General features: G+C 34.7%; 1 protein-coding gene across 3 annotated transcripts; it reads right to left on the bottom strand.

Moving 5' to 3' along the window:
• Positions 1-15,480: 15,480 nt before the first annotated feature.
• Positions 15,481-18,419, bottom strand: LOC149570396 (zinc finger protein ZAT9-like). 3 transcript variants are annotated; one of them, XM_089823041.1, is made up of 3 exons: positions 17,901-18,416; positions 16,377-17,784; positions 15,481-15,787 (listed from the first exon to the last, which is right to left on the bottom strand). In XM_089823041.1, exon 2 carries the CDS (start codon positions 17,594-17,596, stop codon positions 16,388-16,390), a length of 1,209 nt encoding a protein of 402 aa, XP_089679167.1. In that variant the 5' UTR covers positions 17,597-17,784; positions 17,901-18,416; the 3' UTR covers positions 15,481-15,787; positions 16,377-16,387. The 3 variants fall into 3 exon arrangements, with proteins under 3 accessions (XP_089679167.1, XP_089679169.1, XP_089679168.1); XM_089823043.1 differs by having other exon boundaries at positions 16,373-18,419; XM_089823042.1 differs by having other exon boundaries at positions 16,381-18,418.
• Between the last annotated feature and the right edge of the window lie 8,490 nt (positions 18,420-26,909).

Below are 26,909 nucleotides of genomic sequence, written 5' to 3'. Positions count from 1 at the left end.
CTACCTTTAGCAACTTTGCACATACAAAATGGTCAAAGGTCTACCTCAAATCAACTTTTCTAAGGGTGAATGTTCAACAGATTCAATGGATATGCATCTAGAGGGGAAGTTACAGAGAGGGAAGTCTTCAAGAGCACTAGGTGTTCTACAGATGGTTCACATGGTATTAGTAGGTCCTTTTGCATTCAACTAGGATCACTACATACTGACTTTTGTTGATGACTTTTTAAGGTTCACTTGGGTCTACTTTCTACATAGTTAGAATGAAGTATTGGACACGTTTCTAGACCTCAAGACTCATGTAGAATGGAAATACAAAAAGGCCATCAAAGTTCTAAGAATGGACAATGGAAGAATGTATGTAAACAGAAGACTTAAGGACTTTTGTAGACTCGAGGGCATTGATCTTCAGACTCCTCTAGCATTCAATCCACATAAGACAGATGTTGCAGCTTTGAGGATCCAAACTCTTAAGTCTATGGAAAGTTGCATAATTCAAGCCAAGTCTCTAGATCCATCATTAGAAATTGAAGCAATCTCAAGTGCCACTCACATTCTTAATCAATCTCCTCATCCAACCTTCGATGTCAAGACTCCTTTTGAGGCATGGTGCGGCAAAAAACCTATTGCGATACACTTCAGAGGCTTTGATTGTCCTGCTTGGGCAAAGATATCTTCCAGAGAATACAAGGCACAGTCATTTTGGCCTTGTACTTTCATTGGTTATGAAGATGGTGTGAAGGCATACAGACTTCTAGATCTAGAGACACATCATATTTTTGTGGAGACGGATGTCTACTTTGAGGAAAGTTCACCTAGCTTGTCCTCTAATCCTCTGCACACATCATATAGTGTGGAAACTGATAGTGACACCAGCAATAGTGCTTCAACAAATTCAAACATGTGGGGTTCTATCGATAGTTGGAGTGAGAGGTCACTACATCAGTTCAGTCCACATGCATACATTGCCACAGTGATAGGTGCAAAATAGCAGGGTACATCCAGTCTTCTAGGTACACATTCATTGACAGATTTGGGAGACAATATTGATGATCTGCCTCTTCTTCTTGATGCAGAAGCACCTTCTTTAGTTGTCATGAGGGCTCCATTCGACTCTCTTGTTCATTCTCTACATGAACAGTCCTCATAGGTTGAAGTGATTGTGGATACTTATGATCAGTAGTTGTAGCAGGGTTCTTCATCAATTGCAGAGATAGACAGTTCTTTGAGACAGGTTCTTCAGCTAGTTGAGCAAGTTTTAAAGACATTGCTTATCTATGGGATTCTTTCCACACACAAGGGAAGCATCTCATCTGTACCTTTGGCATTGTTTCTTCCTAAGGGGAGAAACACCATTCTACAATCTTGGATCAACTTCTTCATCAGAGTAGTCACTATTTAGCATTCTTCTTTTATTGGGGGGGGGGAGCCTATCCTATCTCCTTCTCTTCTCATCATTCTCTTATGTATATACTAGATGTATATTGTAATGGGGGGGGTGGTTTGATTACTCCATCCATCCATACATCATTTCATCTCTCTTTTTGGGGGAGGGTTTTTCCCATGAGGTTTTCCCTCTTTCTCCGCTTTATAAGAGATTGCATCTTCATTATGTACATGGGTACCTAACATGGCCTCATAGCCGAGACCCATTATGCACTTCATCCTAGATTCCATAAGCTTAAGGGCATTCCCCTAAGTTGCACTTAAGGGGGGGTGTTGGTGTAAATAAGTATTTTACTATTTACACTTACTTAAGTTTACTTAAGTTTATTAAATTATTTAATTATTTTGTATTATTTTATTATTTATTTAGGTGAGACACTTAGGAGTTTGTGTACTCTCATGAGTTACGCAACTCTAATTATGCACATGGTGTCTACAACATAGGAGTTCACATCATTCACTGAGTTGTCATGTTCCTCTCAACAATGAGACTGGATCTCTAGAGAAGGTTGGCTTCCTTACTAGCAGGGTGCATCTAACTATTTCTTGAGAGGAAAAGGGAGAAGGAATGCATGAAAGAAAACTACCTATTCTAATCTAAGAGAGGTGATACACCAAAATAGTATATTCAGCCTTATCTCTACCTAACAATGCATTATTCACCAATATAATCTCAAAATACATTGATTCAACCTTTGCTTTAATTCAACAATCACATGTAGATTAGGAGCCAAATGAGATGCTACAAGAAAGAAACTTCACTCTATATCATTAAAGGCCAATTAGATACTATCATGCAAATTGAAAAATGGAAGCAATATACTAACAAAGGCAAGAAGGTTTTTTACTTATATTAATGGGAGAATGAGGTACAATAGAAAGATATATTCATTCATAGGCAAAAGGAAATTATAGTAGCAAAGCATATGATACAAATGTTATAGAATCAAAGATAAAAGACTGACTCTTAGAGGGTTCAAAAAACTTGCTTTTATATTTCAAGCATAACTGAGAAACTATATTGAGTTCAAACTCTAATCAGGTAGAGCTGAAATTATAGAGGAGCAATAACCATTGATAAAAAAAACCATGATTAAATGCACATTCCCATACTAGAAGATTTGATCTCTTACATGCAAATCTAGTTCTAAGTGACAGAAAATGGTGGTCGTTATCATTTGATTAGGTAGATAGACAACCACAATGGTGACTAGATGAACAATGCATTAAACAAGCATGGAGATCACTCAAAAAATGGTTGCAAGAAATTGAGGACTTGCTTTTCCATTATAGAGTTGTTGGCTCATGCTCTCTATTATGTCAAATCAGATATGTCAACTAGTTAATAGGAATCAACCTTTCTTCCTTTTCCATGTGGCCTAATGCCAATTAAGTATTATGCCTTGATGCCAAGCATCACCTATTTGTTGACATGCTCACTACCTCAGTTCATGGCTTCACAACTCATTTCCTTCTTTAATTGTTTGATCCCATGAAGCCGCAACACCCTCATATTTTATGTTTATCACTACTTTGTAGCCTCTTAATATCTTGGCCCACCGACTGTTGCTACCCTACAAAAATGAAGAATGGACTACTTGATGTTGATTTCCCCTTTGCAATTGTTAGCTGTGAAGCACATCTTAACTACATGATGTTATGAAACTCAACTTTGACTTTTATCACTTATTTGTAGCCCCTTAGCATTCTAACTCTTTGACTACCTTGATTGAGTGATGCACACTACTTGAACATTTACCTTCCTCATGATCACTAGCAGTCTATCCATTCATACCTCTGCAATGTTGTGATGCCTAACCTTGCCTTTGTCACTACTTTGCCACTTTAACCCTGGGTTGACCTTAACTACTCATGAAGCTGTGCTAAACTGAGTTTTACTATGGCCTATTTGACTTTGCAACATCGCAACTTAACCTTTGAAGCCTATCAATGGAATGAAATTGAATAAATCAATTAGCCTTCATTCGATGAAGTATCCTTGCAACGATTTGATCGACACTTAATTATTGCCTTGGACTCTCAATCTTACATTGACTTTTATCTCCATTTGTCATGGCTTCAAAAACCTTCATTGTCTTCTTTATGATCTTATGATCATCAGCTGATGAAACATCATAACTCTATGCGAGTCTATTCAACATTCAACACTTACAATCATACAACAAGGAACTATCATAAGATCACAATCCATAAAACATGCACCTGTGATGCTACGACTACAAAGGAAATTGTAAGATTGTAAACTTAACAAACATAACATGCAATACTACGATAGAAGAAGATCATGATATTGAGACTCAGCATTTGACCTTATGATGACCCACTAGCACCATACTTCATAACATTGGGAGAGGCAATAACAAGGCTTACAACTAGACAATGAAAACCTTGATCATAAGATCATAGCTCTAGATGAAAATGTAAAAATCAAAATATGGTACAAAAAGTTAAGGTTTAGCAAGTTTTACCAACTGAGCAATTTTGATGCAATGAAAGGTATCTTTGAATGGATTTTGATAATGGTCTCAAGAAAATGAACAAGGGGAGGGGGAAAAATTCACTAACAATTACTAACTTCTGAAATTCTTCAATATAGTTATAGATGTCCTTCTCTTTGTACCTCAAACTCATCCTCTTCTTATGAAGTTAAACTTCATATGCCTTAGGGACATAAGTCTCTCTAAGTAGTGTCACCATCTTCTTCCATGTGGTGACTAGATTCTTGTTACTCTTCACCCTATCATCTTGATTAAAATTCCACCATGTGAGTGCAAAGCCTTTGAGCCTTGATTTGGAAATCTTCACCCTTTGGTTCTCAAGATGTCTTCATAATCAAAGAAACTAATTAGGGCATCTACCCGATCTATTGTAGCCTCTAGGTCCATCTTCCCATTGTATGTAGAAAAATCAAGCTTAGCATCCATGGTTCTCCTCTCCATAGGTTTCAGAGTCCTCAAAAGAAGCTTCTAGTTAGTAGGACATTCTTCTTCCTCCTGCTCAAAGGGTTCTTCATCACTCCCTTGTCTAACTTCTTCAAAGTTTTCACCACTTCTATTTCAAAGATATTCCTTAAACTTTTCCATCCCTTGCCTCATCAACTGCATCTCCTTGTTCCTTTTCTCATCTTCACTATCTTTGCATTGGTCATCCTTGTAGATAACCCTCCTTCATCTTCTCCTTCCATCGTGTTAATAGATCTTTTACCCTAAGAGATCTTAGGTGGCTCTAATACTACTTGATGTAGAGCTCTCTCTTATATAGGCAAATAGGTTGTAGTGTGTCCTTATGGCTTCTTCAATTACTCCAATATGGAGTCAAGAGAGGGCTTTAGACATTTGTATAAAAACTTTACTCACAAACATTAACTAGGTACTCGAAAGACCATAACTAGGTCTCTAAGCACAAAACCACTAAATACTAGGGATATGATTTAAATGGGAAAATATGTGTTCAAAGGGGAATGGAAAGGTTCTCGAACATTCACCAAATTTAACTTGATGGGTTAGAATAGCCTAACTTATGCCCAATAGCCTCAAATAGAAAAATTTTCTTTTAGGCCTAGGAGCCCCAATTAGCACTACCAAAGAGGAAATGAGAACTTGGTTTGAAATTACTCCAAAAGACCTGGAAAACAAAGTTGATATATAGACACCCTTTTGGACAATGCTTTTGATTCCAAGGCTTCAGACTCCCAACTAATCAAATGATCACCAAACCAAAAATGTAGCAATTTTTCTTATTAGGCCTAAGTGATTGGGTTTGTGAAGGAAGTACAAATTGGGCTATTGATCAGACTTAGCCATTGATTGAGAAACTAAGAGGGATCTATCAGAGATCACACTACACCACTTGATAGGTTTTATCCATCCCCTAATTGCCTCTAGCAATTTAATACCTCTTGTCCTGAACCAAACACAGAGATGTTTGGCATAGGGCTAGATTGCAATATTAGATAACTTGTTCCCCATAACCCATCCTTCTGGGGTCTTATGATACACCCTCCTAACTTTCATTTTCTTGAGTGGCATGATATTTCCACAATGGAAATGCAAATTAGGGCATTTTTTCCAAATCTTGTCAATGAAACAAGGGTTTTGGTGCACCTGAGGAAGAATGTTAAATATCTTTTGATGTTGATTACTTCAATCCTTCAAGCCACTTGCATTCTTCTCCTAAGACATTCAAAATTCAGTTCAAACAATCATTTTCTTTTGCCAATCCATACCATTCTGTACACTCAAGTGTTACAACAATTTATAAGGAAAAATGGGAGACTTTATTGATTTTAAATTACAAAAGTGCATGTTCTCTGTCTTCCACCCACCTGAAAGGGCTATTTGAAGACCTTTTCCAACTAATCGAACTAATTTTCAAAGGTTGTGACCATTGGGGGGTGATTAAGTGAAAGTTGTTAAATATAATCAGAAACTGTCAAGCCTCTACTAAGAAGTCAATGATAACCAAGCTCACTTGGGAATCGAAGATAGTTTCCCATATGTTTCAAGCATTTAGTTATAAACGAGTTCAGAGATAGTATTGACCAAGTTGGGTCAGTTAAAAAATGAATGCCAGCATAAACTCTATACTAACTAATTTGGGTTGGTTAACAAAGGGATCCTATGTTTTAACCAAGTACACATGTTTAGAATCCTAAGAACACACCTACCCTATTATAGGACTAAGATGTGCCTAATGACCATAGTCCAAAAACTCATGGTTTATAAAACGTGAATAATGACTAGGCATTACATGTAGTCTTATTTGTAATGAAGAACTACTTATAAAACTTATCAAAGACTCTTAGGCATGAATGCCCTTGAGTGAAACTCATTAAGCGCTTGTTGTAGTGGATGCTCTAGAGAGTGGAGGAATAGGCACTCCTGCACCACACTCCTCAAGTTCTTTCGACTTGAAGAAAAATGACATGAAAGAACAAAAGGAAAAGCTTTCAACCCTCACCTACATATAGTTGAAAACCAAAAGCACTTCCTTTTCTCTAACCATTGCTTTACCTTCAATTTTACAGACTAGAATAAGAAAAAGCTCAAACTGGGTTTTAAAATGATTTGTGTACTTGGAAAGTACCACTAAATATGTAGGCCTTAATGGTGAGATAATCTCGGTATAGTATACACACTTCAATAAATTATTATGTCCTTTTATTAAATGATCACTTGAGAAAATTGTATAAATCATCATTAATATCTCTCTCACAATTTAGATTTAGCTTTCATTTAAAGATTTGGATTTTTAACTTGCGCTGCAAACTCATCATCTGTACTCAGTGGTACTAATTTTGAGACAACCTTCCCATCATTATTAGGATGTCACTTTTCACGTTTTAAAGGTAGTTATCCCATCAATCATTGATTTTACTTTTCAGCATCATTTTTCAACATTGGAACTCATTTGGACCTCTTTGAACCTTAGTACAAAGTGGTGAAAGTCGTTCAAATACAACCTGCAACTCATTTGATAGGACCTACCTACAAAACAAGTGTTAGTCCAAAAACCTTTAATGGAACTAGTTTGAACTCTTTTGAACTTTGGTACAAAGTGTTTCAAACTGATTCAAAAGACTTGATCATAGGTATTTTACAATTGATTCAGTCCTATACAACTAGAACGACACAGAGACCTCTGAAGGGATCAATATAAGTCATTAAGGGCACACTAGGTGGGGTGAAACAAAAAAGAAACATGATGATAAGGGTTCAAAAACTCTAACTTCGAAGAGAGAAACTAAATAGAAGATGTATATAATAGCGACTCAAAATTTAGACTAACAATGATGCATTATTCTTTGAGGGGGTAGAGTAGCTAGTGTCCCATCACATAGGATCTTTTTGTACTACTCCAATAGTTTCTTGACTTTCTCTAGCATGGTAACTTATTAAGAGATATGTTCCTCTTTAGGTTTCACTATTATAGAAAACCCTACTTCCTTGTCTTGTTTGAGTTCATTCAAAAACTCCTTACCATTCATCAGTAGCACACTGGATTCAACTACCTTATCTGATTCTTCCTCAATTAGTGACTAAATCTTGAAATTGATATCATCCTTCTTAAAAGTATACATGTTTTTATTTCCATGATTCATTGCATCTCTTGCATATTTTCATGGTCTTCCTAGTACCAAGTGGCAGGCATCCATTGGCACTACATCACACAAAAGTTTGTCTTGATACCCACCTATAGTGAACTCTACCCATACTTGTTCATTCACTAGCACATTTTATCCCTTGTTCAACAAGTAACCTATAGGGTTTAGTGTGAGGTAATTTGTTGAGTTTTAGCTTCATCACTGCCTCCTTTGAGATGATGTTATCAATTAACCTTCAGTCTATGATAACTCTGCACACTTTCCCAAGTATCTTACATGTCATTCTAAATAGTGCCCTTTTGTATCTTGGATCTTCTCTATTAGGTTCTGTGATCAACACCCTCTTGAACATTAGGTTATCTCCATTCTCAAAATCAAGATTGACCTTAGATGTCTTCACACTACTTGACTCTTCTTGTGCATATGCTATCTTCTTTTCACTTTGTGATAATGAAACTTTATTAGGACATCTATAGGTCAAATGACCTAATTGACCACATTTATAGAATTTCATATTAGAAAAGAAGGAACTCTTAACCAAAATGCCCTCCCACCAAAAAATCAAATTCAAATAATAGTCCATTTAAATGGTCACGTAGGATTTTTTATGAAATGATTTAACATTGGCTATATTACTTATTTCATATTATGCCTTAAAACATTTTAAGTTGCGACCATGCGATTCGCACAATCACGATTGGTTGAGTGCTAACTAGGATCAAGATGGCAGAGGTACAATTGCCTTGTGTTTGCATCATTGCAATTTATTGGCTTAACTAAGGTTAGGATGGTGAAGGTGTGTTTTCTTTGTTTACACCAGATTGCATGGTTATATTAACATGCTATGGTTTAAGTCACGATAGTGTGAAAAGGGGCAAATCTTTAATGTTTTCAAAGACATATTTTGCACTGTTAGATCTTTTAGATCTATGGCTAGCACATGATCGCAATGGGTTAAGAAGTGGCTAAGGTTTGAGTTGTGATCAAGTGATTTCTCTTATTTTTCTTGGTCACAAGGATTAGAGGATGAACCTAGGGTTAAGGTGGCGACAGTACGGATGTGGTTAGGATCCCAATCTTGACAAGGTCGCAGTGGTTAATGGAAAATGCTAGAAGCGGGTTGTGAAGTAGTGATAATCAAGGGGTCAAGGTTTCACAAGCAAGAACTATTATTAAGGAAAGGTGGTGGCAAGGCTACGATCATGGGTGGTCAAACATATGATATAAAATTAAATACTACCAGAGTGGTAAAATGGTAAGAGATGTTTGGTCCATGTGGCAAGGCTTAATGGATAAATCCATTTGGCCAAATAAAACAACTGATTTGGCAAGTTGATGACAGCAAAAGTAGCTCCTTGATGATTAATTCGATGTTTTTGATCTCCTACAACCACTTTTATTAATCCCTAGGTCTGACAAATACAAAGAGACACTCCATTACTACATGTTGATCCATCCATTTAGTCAAAAGTTAATAATTGTCGTTCCTAGACTCTTAAAGCTTTGTTTGGTGAGGAAGTGCTTTTCTTGTGTATGGATTTGTGTTGTGATCAGATCTTTCCATTTTTTCAATGATTATTCTCTATAGATTTGATTGTAGTGGTTGAATTTTGTCTTATGATGGAAGTCATCTAAGTTATGCTTACACTATAAAAGCAAATGTTGTACTCTTTCTTAGGGTCAGATCTTCTCTATTTCTTTGTTATTGCCTTGGCATGCTATTGGAAATTCCCTCTTTGCCTCTAACTTATATGACATCCTATCTTATCTGCTTCAACCATCAATGTATTGTGCAAGCTTTTTTTGCCTCTCTTCAATGTACTATGGATATCTATAATCTACATTTCTATATCTCTGTTGGCTCGTGAATGATAAGAAGTGAAGAATTTTTTCCTTGTGTCACTCATGTTGTTGTCTGATCTCTATGTAGTTAATACATTAAAGCAAGTTTGAATCTGTATATCCTTGGATTGTCATGATGATGATATTGTGCATGTATGGGTAGAGATTGGTCTGAACACCCTATTTTGGTGCATCACATCTTTAGAATAGATCAAGTAGTTACTTTCATGTATTCCTTATCCCTTTTCTCTTCAAGAATAGGTTAAGTGCATCATAATAGTAGAAAAAGCTGGCCTTCTCCTCAGATTCAACCTCATAGTTCAAGTCCCATAGCTTAGACGTTGTTTCCATGTTTCACAAGGTTGTCCTCAGGTAAAAAATTGGATAAGGATGCAATCTTTTGTGACAACACGAACCTCTTCCAAAGTTACTATACCTACCTCTTCCACTAGTATTAGAATTACGTTTACCTCGATTGTAGTTGCCCCTTCCACCTAATTCACTATTATGTTTAGTTATTTTGAAGTCTCCCTGACTTTTGTTCTCAGTACTCCTACCAACATAGCCACCTCTATGCCCTCTGTAGTCCGTAAATTTACCTCTTCTTGTTGAGGTTGAATCTTTCTTTTTCTTGTTCTTTTCCTCTACCTTAAATGCTAACTGGTAATGCTTGTGAATAGTGGTAGGTGTCTACAAATTAATCTCTTCTTGGATACTCGACCTTAGACCTCCTAAATACCTTGCCACCCTGATACTTTCTTCTTCTTGCAATTTTGACCTTAAGCACAATCTTTGAAACTCCTTTGTATAGGATGCCACATCCAAATCTTTCTACCTTAGAATTTTTCTTCTCTTGTGCAACTGAATTTCATAGTCTTCTGTTATGTAATTTTCTTCAATCTTTGCCACCATAGCCTTCCAATTAACTATTGGTTTCTTTCCTTCCCTTTCTCTTCTTCTTCGAGGAATTCCCACCAAGTCAACGTTGGTCCTCTTAATCTTTCTTTTTCCACCTTTACCTGTTGGGTCTCTGTGACTCCTTCACATTAAAAAATGGTTCTCCATGCCTTCTATCAACTCCATCACCAACTCAGTATCAATTTTGCCAATGAACAAAGGGTTTATGAAAGATGTTCTATCTCCTATCAAAACACCAAATTGAAAAAATAATTATATAAAATGAAACTATAATGAAAACTCAGACTTTCAATGTCACTAAGCTACTCAGTTCAATCCATTAGTTTGTGGATGATGAGCATGCAAGATCCCTATGACGTTTAACTATTACTTCCTTATTGTTGCAAGTATTTAATTTCTACAAAATTGCCATCCAACCTTGTCAATGGTTGTGGAAAGGACTTAAATAACACCTCTACTCCTACCCCAATTACCTAAACCAACTTATAACTCCTTGGTTCATTGGGCAAAACTTGTTCTTTGTTGTCAATGCAACTTTGCAAAGTTGTCATTGACAACTTTTGCAACTTTTACAATTTTTTTGTGTTATCCTTTCCTAAGACCACTAATGCATCCAACTTGGTCCCTTGAGAAAAATTAAGCACTCTCCACCCTTTTACAACCTTTTTGGGGTCAAATTCAACTCTTTGATCAAGTTTGACTCCTTGAGCAACTATTGCCTATCACAACCTATTGAAGCCAAATACTAGACTAGACATTATCAATTCTTGAAACTAACATCCTAATCTCCTAGGCATACCTTGAGGACTCCAACCAAGTCCTTATTGTTCATTGGTTTGGTTAGGACCACTTCCAAGCCAAAAATGCATAGGATGAAGCTAGATACCTAGGTGCTTCTGCAACAAAAATCATCCATAACAGCTTCAAAGATATTTCTATCTCTATAGAAAAGGACTTAAATAACACCTCTACTCCTACCAAAATCATCTAAACCAACTTATAACTCCTTGGTTTGTTGGACAAAACTTGCTCTTTGTTGTTAATGCAACTTTGCAAAGTTGTCATTGACAACTTTTACAATTTTTTTGTGTTATCCTTTCCTAAGACCACTAATATGTCCAACTTGGTCCCTTGAGAAAAATTAAGGACTCTCCAGCCTATTACAACCTTTTTGTGGTCAAATTTAAATCTTTGACCAAGTTTGACTCCTTGAGCAACTATTGCCTATCACAACCTATTGAAGCCAAATACTAGACTAGACATTATCAATTCTTGAAACTAGCATCCTAATCTCCTAGGCACACCTTAAGGACTCCAACCAAGCCCTTATTGTTCATTGGTTTGGTTAGGACCACTTGCAAGCCAAAAATACATAGGATGAAGCCAAATACCTAAGTGCCCTACAACATAAATCCTCCACAGTAGCTTCAAAGATATTTCTATCTCTGTAGAATTTATTTCCTACTATAGTTATACCTGCCACTTTAGAAATCATGTCCTTTGTAGTAATGGTTTTCCTTTGTTGGTAATGCATCCCTTCATTGCAGTTATTATGGAAGAAATTAGTAACCTCAGGGTTGCTGCCATTTAGGCACTCCATGAAGGGAGTGAGGCCACCAACTTTCAAATTTCCACACTTTCATCCTTTTCTTCCACTTCTCACATGACAAAGGCTCCTTGTGTCTGCTCTGATCATCCATCTTCACAAATAGCCCATCGAATCCTAGACACTTAACCAAAAGAAAAACACCAAAATAGGGTTGTGATCACCAAGTGCAGAACTCAAGCAGAATGGTGATAAAATGGAGAGAAGCCTTGAGAAAGAAAAGACCCACAAAATGTGTGAACAGGACAAGCAATAATTTCTCCAACTGTTACTTAGCTATCTAGCTTGCCTCATAATCTTAATAACATTACCTTGTAATACCTTCATTATCATTTTGTATCACTCTTTCTTTCTCATTAAATATGTCATAATTGATACTTGATACAATCTCACAAGGGATGTTAGCATCACCCTTCCATCAAATATGTTGATTGGACCTTACTGCCATATTGGCTAGAGAACCAGCTACTACGTTGGCCTCTCTATAGGAATGGGTAATATAGTAGTTGTTCATAGTTTTAAGAATGTCTATAGATTCATTGATATATTAGAAATTAACCATGAAGGCTTTGAAAACCCCTTCAAACACTTCATAGTATTTTCAAAGTTGCCCTCAAACTAGAGATTAGTAGTCCCTATCTCCTTAGCCATCTAGACTATTTGAAGGGTTGTCATAGCCTCTTCAAAATGATTAATTTATTTTCCTAAGGGGAGCGCCATTTCGGCCAGACAATTGCCAAAATGATTCCTCAACCCTCCCCTATCAAGAATGTTAATCAAATGAAAACATCTCCATTAATGTGGACAATATCTAAATGTTATGTTTTGCATGATTTTTTTTGAAACTTAACATTTTATAACCAAAGGAAAAACACAAAAATATGGTTGTGATCGCCAAGTGTAGAACTCAAGCATGATGGTGAAACAATGGAAAGAAGCCTTGAGAAAAAAAGGACCCACAAAACGTGTGAATGGGACATGTCATAATTGCTCCAATTGTCAGATGGCCATCTAATGTGCCTCATAATCATAATAACATTACCTTGTAATACCTTCAATATCATTTTGTATCACTCCTTTTCCATTAAATGTCATAATTGATACATGATGCAACATTACAAGGGATGTTAGCATCACCCTTCCATCTCATATGTTGATTGGACCTTATCGCCACATTGGCTAGAGAGTTAGCTGCTATGCTAGCCTCTCTATAGGAATGGATAATATAGCAATTGTTCATAGTTTTAAGAATGTCTATATCTTCATTGATAATGTTATAAATTTCCCATGAAGGCTTTGATAACCCCTTCAAACAATTCATAATATTTTTCAAAGTCGCTATCCAACTAGAGATTAGTAGTCCCCATCTCCTTAGCCATCCAAATTGTTTGAAGGACCACCATAGCCTCTGCAAAATGATTAGTTGATTTTTCCAAAGGGAGCACCATTGCAAATGGGCAATTGCCTAAATGATTCCTTAACACTCCACTATAGAAAATGTTAATCAAATAAAAACCTCACCATTAATGGGGACAATATCTAAATATTATAAATTGCATGATTTTTTGAAACCGATCATTTTATAATAAGTGGTTCAGGCACTAGTGTTGCTTCATGACACACTCCCCTATCAAGAATGTTAATCAAATGAAAACTTCAACATTAATGGGGACAATATCTAAATGTTATAAATTGCATGATTTTTTTGAAACTTATCATTTTATAATAAGTGGTCCCCACTAGTGTTGCTTCATGACACATTATTGAACTAATATGAAACATAAATTTTAATTATGTTATGACATGCTAGAGGCATGTTGGATGGTAAGAATGATATGAAGCTTAGCTTTCATCACTTCATATATGGTTACATCATCTGTCAATTTACAACCACATAATAAGACATCATGACAATGTGAGAAAAAGATGAATTGTGATTTGCGTTAACAAAAATCCCTCAAATTACCTTTGAAACGCATTTACATATTAATTTATTAATATTTAACATCAAACATATTTAGTGCAAATTTATTATAAGAAAGAAATTCGAAAGTATAATTAAATAAAACTATTTGAAGTAAAAAATATCTAAAATAAAACACTCCTTGAATAGATATTAAAATGATAAACAATATTTATATCTTTTCTTAGCTATTTTGCAAATTAGATACACATTACAGATGATGATCACATATAAATATAAAATTACTTTTAAGAAAGAAATAATTAATATATTTTTAATAATTTAAAAATTATTTCAAGTGTATGCTAAAATAAATAATATTCATATATCTTATATAATAATAAATAATAATTGAGATATTTTAAACTATCATAAATATCTTCAATGTCTTATTAAAAAAGTATAAAGTCATTTCAATATTGGCACCTCTTTATTCTTTTTAGATAGATATATTTAAAATATTTCTAGTTACATAATTAAATATCATCTCAAAATATAGTAAGTACAGAAAAGATGTAGTTTAATTGATGGAACATGATTGATGAAGATGGTAAGTTCCATCATTGACAAAGATAGTATGTTACTTAATTACTAACTACCAATAATCAACTCTAACAAGGTGTAATGAGTAAGAAATAAGACTATATTTATACCACTACCAACTTTGGCAAAAATTAAGTTTGCATGAGTTGTAGAGTTGGCTTGGGTTGTGGGTTTGCTCTCCATTGGTCTCAAGTTTGACTCCACTCTTAGATTTAATAGGCGAGGCGACTTGTGGGGATCATTTATGATAGATATCTTAGTACTTCAATATTTTCAAGAGAATCGTTATTTGATCTCCCATATAGATGTGTGTATAGACTCGTAACCTAACAAATTGAATATGTGCGCAAATCTCACCATAGTAAATATATAACTAAAATCCTCATAGAGGAAGATATAAGTTGGGAATTAAGAAACTAATTCATAGATGTGAAGCGCTAGGAATTAAAAGGTACCCATTATGCAAAATTTGTGCGAGAACATACTCCCAACTTCATTCCTTAAGATACAAGAGCCATATTTAACACCCATACGTGGATAGACTCATAACCTGGATAAGTGTGCAAATCTCACCGTAGTCAGTAGTAACCAAAAATTCCCATGAAGGAAGAGATTGGCTGAGAATTAAGAAACAAGTTATAAGGCGACAAGTAAATAAATGTGGAATCTTTAGTTGATAACGGTTTGTCCGCATGTATTACTTCACTTAACCAGATGTCTTGTTGCCTTTCCCCACGCCAAAAGCAAAGGCATTGAAACGCCACTTGCCTTGTAATTCCACAGCCTTTGCCCGTACTCCTCGTGTCCATCAAGTTTAATACGTTTACACTTGCCAGCCCATTAACAATAAAACCCACATTCTTTCCTTTCCCAGGATTTCTCCACTTGTTTTCTTTCCTACTTTTGCACATATGATATGCCCTATCTATCTTACGTCTTATCCTACAAACAGCGCATCTGGATGAAAGCAACACTTCACCATATAATTAATAATAAAAAGGAAAATTAGTCCAAAGCATTCATTCATTCACAGACCCATTTCATGTTTACAAGAGATAATTTTATTGGTCAAATTAACTGTTCAATGAGACAAAAGGAGGCATGGCCGGTAGCCAGTCCATTAATTGCTTTGTATCAACAACAATTAACTAATGTTACGATTAACTCTGTCCTGCATAGCCAGTTCAAAACTCTTCTGTATTCCATTCTCATGGAGAACATGACAGAATCCAATGCTTACAGAAAACTATTAGTCAGAGAGGATTGCATAGTGGGTGCCATTGTCCAGGAACAATCCAAGTCAGAAGCACAACTACTCAGCAAGCCTTGCAAAAAGCTGGTTCACCTGAACATACCAGTGCAAATAGAACAAAGGCCTATTAGAAACTAATATCTCTTCAGGATTCTCAACTTCCTGAAAAAAAAACCATAAAAAATCTGATGGGAAAAAAACATTTCAATTACCCACTTGGTTGTCCTATTTAAGAAAAAAGATGAATGGTTTGGGATGAATTATTATTATTATATTCATTTAATATCAACTATTCATATCATACTTGATAATCTATCAACATTTTGAGTACCATCCATCAACACTCTTAGCTCTCATCTTGATGATGAGTATGACTGTTAAATGCTAATAAGCTCATACCCAGAAACATGAATATAATATTATGAATTGTGGAGGTCAGTTATTGATAATAAATAGCAATGAATTATTATTGTTGATCATCACAGTTTTTAAAGAACACATTCGGATTGGAAAAGAGAACTTGTTTTATAGATTCCTCATCAACTTCAATTTGCAATCTGAATTGGGTCTGTTTGTGTGATCAAAAACTTCAATTCTAGCTAAAAGTTCGTGCAGAGTTCATATAGCCTATTGAAAAACAAACATTGAAATGCAGAAGCTTAAAGTCTAGTACAATACTTACTGACTTGTTTGTTAAGCAGTCTTGGTTGCCACTTGAAGCCATGGCCGATGAATATCAGTCTTGAAGTCGCCCTTGTCCTCAAAGTTACTATTGACTGGTAGAGAAAATATTCTGCAATGGCTGTCTATCCACCATTGTTGGGTATAGGAAGAAATGTTGTTACAGGGCTTTGTTTCATCAACTTCATCATCCTCAATAGGTGCGGGCAAGTTAAGATCCAACAATATGGGCCTCTCTCTCTCTTTTTCTTTTTCCATCTCTTTCTCCTCCTGAAGCTCCTTGGGACACGAACTAGTGATCCAATGGGACCTTTTATGGCCACCCAATGCTTGCCCAGATCCAAAATTCCTATGACAAATAGGACATTCATGCACCTTGGGATTGTTGGTATTGGCACCAATTGCATGCAAGCTCAGGCTTTCCTCGCTAACAGATTCATCAGCAGATGATTCAGTGACCTTATTCTGTACTTGTTCATCCTCCCTACAGCCCTCCTTGATCTTTCTATGACTTGCCCTGTGCCCACCCAGAGCTCGATTTGAAGATAAAACCTTGTTGCATGTTGGGCATTCGTATACATTGGTGCTAATCTTCCATTCACCATGAGCTCCCTCATTAGGATTAGCCTCATCTTGTTCTTCATCTGATGCTTCCCATGCATCTTTCAGATCTCTGGATCCAGCTATGTAATTGCAATCACCCAACATGTTCTTGGGCGGCCTCCATGATCCCTCGGCTGTAGAAAGCATGACCAAACAATTTGCTACATCTTCGTCTTGGTTGGTTAACATAACATGCCTGGATCTCTTCGATGACCAGCCCTTCATTGTAGGATTCGAACCCTGGTCGTTCACATCTCTCTCCATGTGCATGATTGCTTGCTCACTATTATTACTGGTACTAACACCGGTTCCCTCAATATCCCTCATGCTTGGCCCTTGAAAGCCTACCTTTTCTTCTTCTTCCTCCCATGCTTGCTGGAACATCATCGATTCAGAGCCTCCAATTTCTGATACCTTGCGTTTCTTCTTCTTCAGTGAAGCCTCTGAAGGATTCAATTGACCGCCATGAATCCTCATGTGACCACCCAAAGCCTTTCCACAGCTGAATCTCCTGTTGCACACCTTGCACACATGCTTCCAATCCTCCATCTTTTCCTCACCCTTTTCCCCTTTCTTGTTTGTGGGTTTCTTATGAGCCACACCAGCTACAAAATCCATGGGAATTCCTTCCAAGCCCACAACTTCATGCAATGATATGATGTCGATGAGACATCTGCTGTCAGGCTTATTTCTTCTCAATCAATTAATGTTCCCCAGCACCTTATATTCTCCACTCGGTGTAAACAGGCAAGTATACCCTTTTATATTCTAAAACAAGTATTTTCGTAAAAAGTGCATCCACCATGCTGGATAAACACAGAGGAGTAAAAAAACATTCACAAAAAGGAAAAAAAAACTAAAAGTGACCAGTAGTACTAAACCAGCTAAATGTCATGTCTCTCTCAACTTTATCACTACCTACCTTAGCTATTTTCAACTGTTCACCATCGACCCAGCACAGGATGAAAATGTATTAAAAGAACCCAAAACTTCATCTCTCCTTTATAGAAAAAGATTGATAGTTGGGATCTTTTGGGAGTAGGTACTTACTCCTCAGATGTGCTCCTCACTCTTGGAAAGGAAGGATGATTAGGGTTTTTTCCCCCTTTTCTTTTGGTAAGTAGGTATTTATTTCTTAAAATCCGATGATGTCTACGCAGATTAATTAGCCTATAAGATTGGGGATGCTTATGAGAATGAGTAGGCTTACAAGATCGGAGAGTTGAATTGTAGAAATAGGAAATAAGACCCCAAATAACAAACCCACAAACCCTAATTACCCTAATTTTAACTGTCCTCTATTTCTTTGCTGATCATAAATTATCGCCATGAATGAAAGGACCCCAAATTCGTTTGACTGGTAACAGCACAAGAAAGATTGGTTTGCTTCCCTGTTTACCAAAGATAAACAAACAGTTGTAGGCTCTCCTTTGGGAATGGGGAATGAAGAAATCCCATTGGACCAAACGCCCACGTAGCTTTTGTTGCTTTTAACTGTTGGTACTAATTTTAACAAGTACTGCTACCGTGTCTACTCGGACACATTAATCCACTGCATGCTTCGTATTATCCACAGGTTTCTCTTTGTTTTCTCATTTGGTTTTGCATGCATCCATCCCAATTCGTCCTCCTCCTAATTCCCACACATTTGTCAAAAGGTAAATTCCTTTTTGTGGACTATGAACTATTACTATTACCCATGATTTTAGCTGGTATTTCTGGCCTACTATTTTTTATCACTAAACCTATGATGATTTACTTCTATTTTTAGTGAGGGGCCATCACGTGAAAATTGTGATCAGAGATCGCCAAGGTTTTAGAATTATTCTCCCCCAAATCAACTCCATTTCTATGTTACAATGCCTGACTGCGACTGGTACTGCTCCTTCCGTACTAATCCCATCAAAATTCTCTTCCTTAATCTCTCCCCATGATTACGCTTCCTTGTTAGAAAATTCTACACAATTGCGGAAATCAAGACAGAAATTCAGTTTCAAATGGAAATCCAAGTTTCTAGAAATACTGAAATTCTAGTTTCAATAGGACTTCTTTCTATACATCTGCACTGAAATCTAATTTCCATGAATACCTCCTTTCGATAAGAAAATTAAATTTTTAATCACATTAAAATTTAATTTCAATTGAACTTATTTGTATAGGAAAATCTATTTTTTTTAGGAGAAGACTCCCTTCCTTGTACATCCAAATTTCCATGATGACAAGTGAAAAGGAGAATTTTCTAAATTTCTAAATAGCACATCATAATTGAGGATTTCTAATCTTTGATGAATTTTTTAAGTTTCTAAATGGTACAATTTACCTCAATTCTTCCATAATCATCCTTGAAATAAACACAATTCAGTTTCACTTGAACTTCTTTCTTAATCAACACAAAGATTTCTTTCAAAAAGAACATCAACACTGAAATTTTTTTACAAGAAGAGCATCTAGTCCTTATAACTTCATCCCCTCAAAATTTAGCCTCCTCCCACTTCTTGATGAGTAGTGAGTCGAGGAATTTTCTAAGTTTCTAAATAGTGCATTGGATTTGATGATTTTTCAATATTTTTATGAGGCTTGGGCAACTCCTTATAGCTATTGTCACTTGGACATAGAAGTGTCATTAAAAACACATTCATTTTTGTATTATTATTAGTTCCTAAAGCATCAGCAAAACTTAAATGGTTATTAATAATTAAGTTTTTTATCAAATGAGATGCAAGATATATTTTATATTTCATATACTTTTATATTATGATAATATTTAATAATAATTTATTCATTAAAGATTTATACTGAAATAATTTTAAATTATATAATATTATATTTTAAATATGTTTAAAATTATTAACTTGTGATTATCTTTTAAAAAATTTAAATTTTGAATAGTAATTAGATTTATAAAAGATGTTTCATATATTTGATTTATTTTTTCTCATTGTTAAATTGTTTGAAAGATTTAGTAAATTTAATTTTTTTTGTTAATTTTATAAAACTCAAAATAAATTTTATAAAATACAGATCGTAGTTGCATATTGTAAATGAAACATTATTTAGTATTAAAAGTTCTTTACTAATATTTTCGCAGCCTCAATCTTGTTACATATTGACTTTGACAACTACATAAAATTTACATTTGATTCAATACAACTGGAGAAATACACTCAGATAAAACAATTATTAACTTAGATTTTTTAATTTATTGAATAAAAATAAATAGGGATTAGAAAAAAAAATATTAATTAAAACCTTTAAACTTTTTAAAAAAATCACAAAATTCAAATCCCCCAAAAAGCAGAAGCTCATTTCCTATTGACTGGATAAACGGCATTTAGAAATGAGATCCCTGACAAGCACGGTCAAGTGTCAAGCTTAGCACAGTGAAGTGCCATCAACTTCATCACGAGAGAATCAAAAGCCATGAAATGTGCTCGGTACTCAATAGATTTGCCCAAGGAGAGATTTTTGTGTCTGTACTGTGTTTACTTAGTCTCCAATGTGGTTTTTTTATTCATTTGCCTTGTGTACTTAGGTTGGGATTCTCCTTGCTTTTTATGTGTTCGCCTAGTTCATTAAAAATAAAATATCACCTCTCCTCATTTTTTATTTTATTTTTATGTCCAATCATAATGATGGTAAGGGAAACTTGGCATGTACCCAAATCGTTGGCAAATGGTTAACTCAATTGCTATTGAGCAATCCAACCACTTTGAACAACTTGTGTCTTACTCTATATGGGGATGGGGCCTAGTAACTCTTCTACCTAGCCATATTTTTCTTCACTCCTATGATGGAGTGTTGTTTTGTATGGCTACATCTTTCTTCAAGGGAACCTACATTGTAAAGGAGAAGATGACTTCACTTTTAGTTGGGGGGAGATGCTTTCAATACACTCACCATAAAAAATGGATGTTGTTAGAAAATAATATATGTACTATATTAATTTTAGTGGGTCCTACATTACTGTATAAAATTTGATTGTGATTGATAAAAGTAATTAGTTTTAAAATTTATTATGAATTAATGATGTAAAATTAATTTGTAATGGTTCAATAACTAATTGACATTATATGAGAATTGCCTTTTAGTTGCGTTTTCTTGTGAAAGTTAATTTTGAGCATTGCAAATTTGAACTTGGATGTTGTAGACTTCAGTTGTTACATTTAATTCATCAAGCTGATTTGATACAATGAATGTATGCCTAGAAACCTATTTGTATTTGTCTTCTACATAGCTAATCTAATAAAGTTAAAAGAACGTTGTTTAGGAGTTTGTTGGCTTGATAGGTGAATGACTCCTCCTAGATCGAACCACTTAGTAGGGTGAAAAAGGATACTAAATATAGCGTACATAATATGTGTAGATTGTCATGATATAATAATTAATTACATTATATGATGATTGTCTTGGTCTATGTATTGTTTTGAGAAACATTGTAGTTTATTACTGAGCATTGGAAAATTGAACTTGGCAGTCATAAACTTTATTTGTTGCACATTTGCATCAAATTACATGAGACTGATAAAAATGGAGTGAATATGTGCCTAGAAGCGTATATGTATTTGTCTTCTAAATACCTAGACTTGTCAAGTTCAAGAATATTATTTAGGAGTTTGTTGATTATATAGGTGAATGATTTCTTCTAGATCAAACTCCTTAGTTAAAGAGCACCAACTACCACCCACTTTCCAATTACCGTTCACACCATGCACACCTCACTCTCCATAATTTATTTTTTATTTTGTGCAGTGGGAAAAGGGAAGCAAAGGGGATATCTAATTTCCCAATGTATAATTAAAATGAAGATGATGTGATAGGCTCAAGTAGGACTTAAGCACTAAATGGGTTAATTATCCTCTATTGGCAATGATATCAAAATGAAAGAATTTGAGGGGATTTGATATGATAGTATAAAGTAGAAGTGATACAAGTAATGAGTGTACTCCAATAGGATATCCTAATATCCCTTCTTAGGACCTACTTAAGACTAGGGTAGTGGTGATTGGTTTCGTCCACACACCAACTTCACCTTCACAATACTATCCCTATCTTCCAAGTAGCCTCAAGCCTTCATAAAGACAAACAAACTTCCCCACACCTCACTCCCTTGTGCCCTCTAGGATCTCAGACTCCAAGACACCTCATCACACCCTTCTCTACCTTTTGACCAAGTTTCATAACCCTCTGCTAGGTTTTGGGCTTCTCCCTAATCCAAACTTGCAAGTTTTTGGTAAAACAATCAATTTTGTTTTTCATTATTTTATCTTGTAACTTTATTTATATTACTTATTATATTGATATTTATGCAACACCCTTACTTCGTATCTCCTTGTTTCCCATGGACAATCAACCCTTTAAGTTGGGGGGAGGTGTCCCATCCTATTATCCTCCATCCATCATCCTTAATCATCCCATCATACTAATTATTATTTTCATCCTACACAACCCTTTGTTTTGTCTCCTATTTCACCCATTTAAAATCCTTTTGTGTAAAGTGAGATAGATTTCTCGTATATGTAACCTTTTGAACCATGATGATATAAAGAAAAGAAAAGAAAAGAGAGAAGAGAATAAAAAATATGAAAAATTGAAGGAGGTATCAATATTGTAAATACAAAATTGAAAACAAGATAAAACAACAAATGTTGTTGTGAGAAGAAAAAAAAAGGGGACTTGTGTTTATACATGAGTTGTCATATTAGTTCAGGGTACAAATGAAGCCAAATCAAATAAATTCAAAGTGCTTCTAGTTTACACCAACAACATCTTGATCATAATGATTGCTCAAGGACATACAATATGCTAAGTTGCAAGGAATGATGAGAGCTATTTATGTCTTAAATTATACTATTATTTATCCCTCCCATATGCTTTTATACTCATTTCTATATTCTACTTCTTTACCATTTTCCCATTAAAGTTGCTTATATTTCAATTTATATAAGTAATATTTATTTTAGTTTTTAGATGAGATATATGAATACTATTTTGTATTTACTAGCATTTATTGTGCCAAGAAAATTAGTATTTCATATGGAAGGAGAAAACTTAAAATCCTTATCAACATTCAGAATTTCTATCGCATGTCAAAGAAGACTGCAAATTCCTATCGCTTGTTAGACAAGACTGCAACTTCTTGTTGCTTGTCAATTAGGATTGCAATTTCCTATTGCTTGCTGGTTGGGACTGTAACTTCCTATCGCCTATTAGATTTTCCTGATGCCTTTTTTATAGGACTTTCTATAAATGGTTGATTGATTAATATATAATTTTTGCCAACTATTTTTCCATTTCTATATCACAAAAGGTTACAAGGATTGCACACCTCAAACACAAAAAGAAAAAAGAGTATTGGTGAAGGAAAATTGGGCACAATATGTTTGTTATATGGAAACTAAAAATGGTTATTCATGCTATAGCTATAGAAAATATAGGTTTACTGTATTTAATGCCCAACAAATAAGGTTTAATGGAGGATATTCTTGGTTAAAATATTCTCCACATGTAAAACATAAGAGGGGATTTTTAGTTTATTATCTTCTATTTTTAGCTGTTGTTATAACAAAGTTTATTACCAACAAATAAAGATGAATAAGAAATTATTTTGTTGATATAATCCAAACTCCTTATTCTTTTTAAGCAACATATTTATGTTGTTACGTAATGACTATTTTATGCATAGATTTGCATATATATAAACAACATAATACAATCTCAAAAGGGAATAATACGATATCTCTTTTCTGAGAAATAAAATAAAAGTTTTGCTGATCAAACTAGTGTAAGAAACTATTTCATCTTCACTCACCTCACAGACTTGGAGGAAGGGCCCACTCTGGGAATGCATGGTGAAGTCTTTATTATGTTTGTAATGTTTTAATTTGTGTGTTACTTTATTGTATTGTAAATATTTTATTATGCTTGTAATGTTTTATCCATTTGAATTTTTTTAAAATGTATTGTATTAATATTTAAATAATAGTTTGGTATTATTGTTAGTAAGATTCAAATTATAATTTGATTGTTTGTGAGATTGCAAGTTTGGTATTGTTGCATTGCATAAACCATCATTAAATATTAGTTTAATATCTATTAAATATTCAAATAGTGTTTCTTAGATTTAATTAATGGATTAGTTCTAAATTATTGATATAATTAAATCAAATTTTATTTTTAAATTAGAATAGAATAAATATTTTCACATGATTTTTGTTTTTGTCATTTTATTACAGGAAGTAAGTTATGTTTCTAATGCTTTTGTTGCCAGGAAGTGACAGTTCTTGTCAGTATAATTGTTTTGGTTTTTTGTAGGTTTATTTATGTGTGTTCTAGTTGCATCTATAATTGCTTAGCTCATAACCTACACCCCTTGATAGCATATTGCTCAGACACCTTTCACAAGCTTACGCTCTCAGATTGATACATATAGAACAAGTTGAATTTCATCATTTAAAGCATTAATTATTTCTTAATTATTTTCCCCAGTGTTGGCCTATCACTTGTCATGGATAATACTACTTACTTTTCTTCTATGGAGATCATTTAGTTTTTCTATGATAACAACATACACCTCACTCATTCATCAAATTACTTCCCTCAAGGGAATGGTCAAGAAGAATCAAGTAATAAGAACTTGATCAATATCATGAAGAAGTTGGTTTCTAAGAACTAGAAGGATTGGCGCAAGAGATTGCATGAAGCTCTCTAGACATATGTAGTGATACCCAAGAAGGCAATCAAGATTTCTCTGTTCAGGCTAGTATAAAGAGTTGAAGCTATTCTTCCACTCCCATTTGAATTATCCATCTATAAATTGTAGCAAGTGATCAAGGATCCAGTATTCCAAAATGGTTTGGAGAAGTGCATCATGTACCTAACTAAGATGGAAGAGGAATGGGAAAGGTTAGTTGTGCACATCATAGAGCATCAGAAGCACATGATGACATTCTTCAACAAGAAGGCTAGAACAAGGAAGTTCATGGAGGGTGATATGGTTATGTTGTGGGATAAGAAGCATAAACCCAAAGGTATGCATCATAAGTTTGCCTCCCTTTGGAAGGGTCCTTTCAAGATTATGCAAGTAAACAGAATAATTCTTTCATTCTAGCATATCCCTTTGGAGAGATTCTTCCATTCTCCTATAATGGTCAAGATCTAAAATTGTATCAAGTTCATAATTGAAAGCAGGTAGCACCCACGATTAGTGTTAGTATAGGTAGGTTTTCTTTTGTGTCTTTCCTTGCTTTGTCTTCCTTCTTTCATAGGTTAGTTTCCTTTGGTTTTTTGTGCATAGCTTAGTTTTCTTGCTACTGTTTGTCATTTCAATTGTGCAAAACCATAGATTCTAGGTCCCTTCTCAGACATCGGTAATGCCTAAGTGCCAAGTTAGAGCCAATTGTTGCCAAATTTTAGTTCTACCCTTAAAAAGTTCAAAGTGATAGGTAGTTAATGGGCATGTGTCTAATTTTATAATGTCTAAGTATAATCTAGGTTACTTACTTCTCATCTTTCTTGAGTACCTCACTTTCTATATTTATCAAGTATCCTTATATTACCTTTACCCATCATTCCATGTGGGTTTTCTATTTTTTCAGTGGACAAGAGGTCTATGTGATCTAGGTAGGATGTATTTGGGCATCTTCTTGATGAGAAGTAGGTTTTCTATACATTTAACCATTTCCTATCTTGCCCCAGTATAGTTTTTCCCTACATATTCTAAGCAATCAAGCTAGTTTTCCCCTTTGGTGAACTTAATCAAGTGCATATCCATAGAATGAAGTCATAGTAATGATTAAACAAGTTGTGTACATGATTATGTCATGATAGAAAGACCCGTGAAGCCGAGGATCAAAGCTAGGAAGAAGTCCATTCATATTGTAGAGATAAATTTTACCTTCATAAAGATAATAGATCTATGGTTTTTTCTGCTGCATGCTAATAGAAGCGAAGGTGTTTTGTTCGGCTTCCAAAGCTAGAGTGATTTATGTCAAATCTTATTTTTAACATACAAGTAGTGGAGACATGATGTTAATAGAATTTTTTTGAGCCCTTAATTAGTGGGGGCATATTTGAAATCTAGCTTTGAAGCCATCAAATTGAAATAAAGGGTAAAGTGTTGTTATCTTTACTTCATTTAGGAAAATGTTGCAGAGAGAGGGGTTTTCTGTACTTAGGTAACAAAAAAGGATACTTCTCCAAAGGCTTTAAAAATGGAAACACAAGCAACTTTAAAGTGTGAATATTCTTCAGAGATGCTTAAAAGATACTTTTGGAGAGGTTAATGGTGAAGATGCGACCTCAAATCCATGAAGAGTACATGTTAAATGCTTAGGGCAAAAAGTGCAAACATGAAGTGTAGAAGTTATTAAAGGATCACTCCCCTACTATGATTCCAAATGGAAGGAAAGTGGGTTTGTAGAATAGCTAAGTTTCTCTCTCTTCCCCACATATGTTAATATTATCAAGTATTTCTACATTCTAGATTCTAAAGCGAAATAAGGCACTCTCTATAGAACTTAAGTACTTGTTTTTGTTAAGTATTTTTTTAGTAATATTACTTTACTTAGTAAATTAATATAGCTTCCACAAATACAAATTTTTATGTGCACATGAATGGGCAGTTTAAATAGTTGTTGATCATGGAATTAAATGCAAATCTTGTCGTTAATATTGTTGGCCAAACTTAATTTCATTTGTGTGGTGCCAACATTCATATTCCTATACCTATTTCATCAAAATTTCTTGAAATTGATTAATCAAGTATTAAATTAAGGAAATTAATCAAAAGAACATAACAAGGATTATTTTTTACCTAATAGTGCCACATAATCTACAAGCCCATTTTATTCACCCCCAACCTCAACATGCTCAACACTAACATTATGCTCCACTCCATCACCATGATGTTTTGCATGGTTTAAAATATTCACAA

Source organism: Cupressus sempervirens, chromosome 3 (assembly GCF_028749045.1).
Source record: "Cupressus sempervirens isolate cs-2001-9-10 chromosome 3, ASM2874904v1, whole genome shotgun sequence".
Classification (NCBI taxonomy): Eukaryota; Viridiplantae; Streptophyta; class Pinopsida; order Cupressales; family Cupressaceae; genus Cupressus; species Cupressus sempervirens.
Note: the sequence above shows the minus strand (reverse complement) of the source record. Positions and strands in the feature narration are given on the sequence as shown.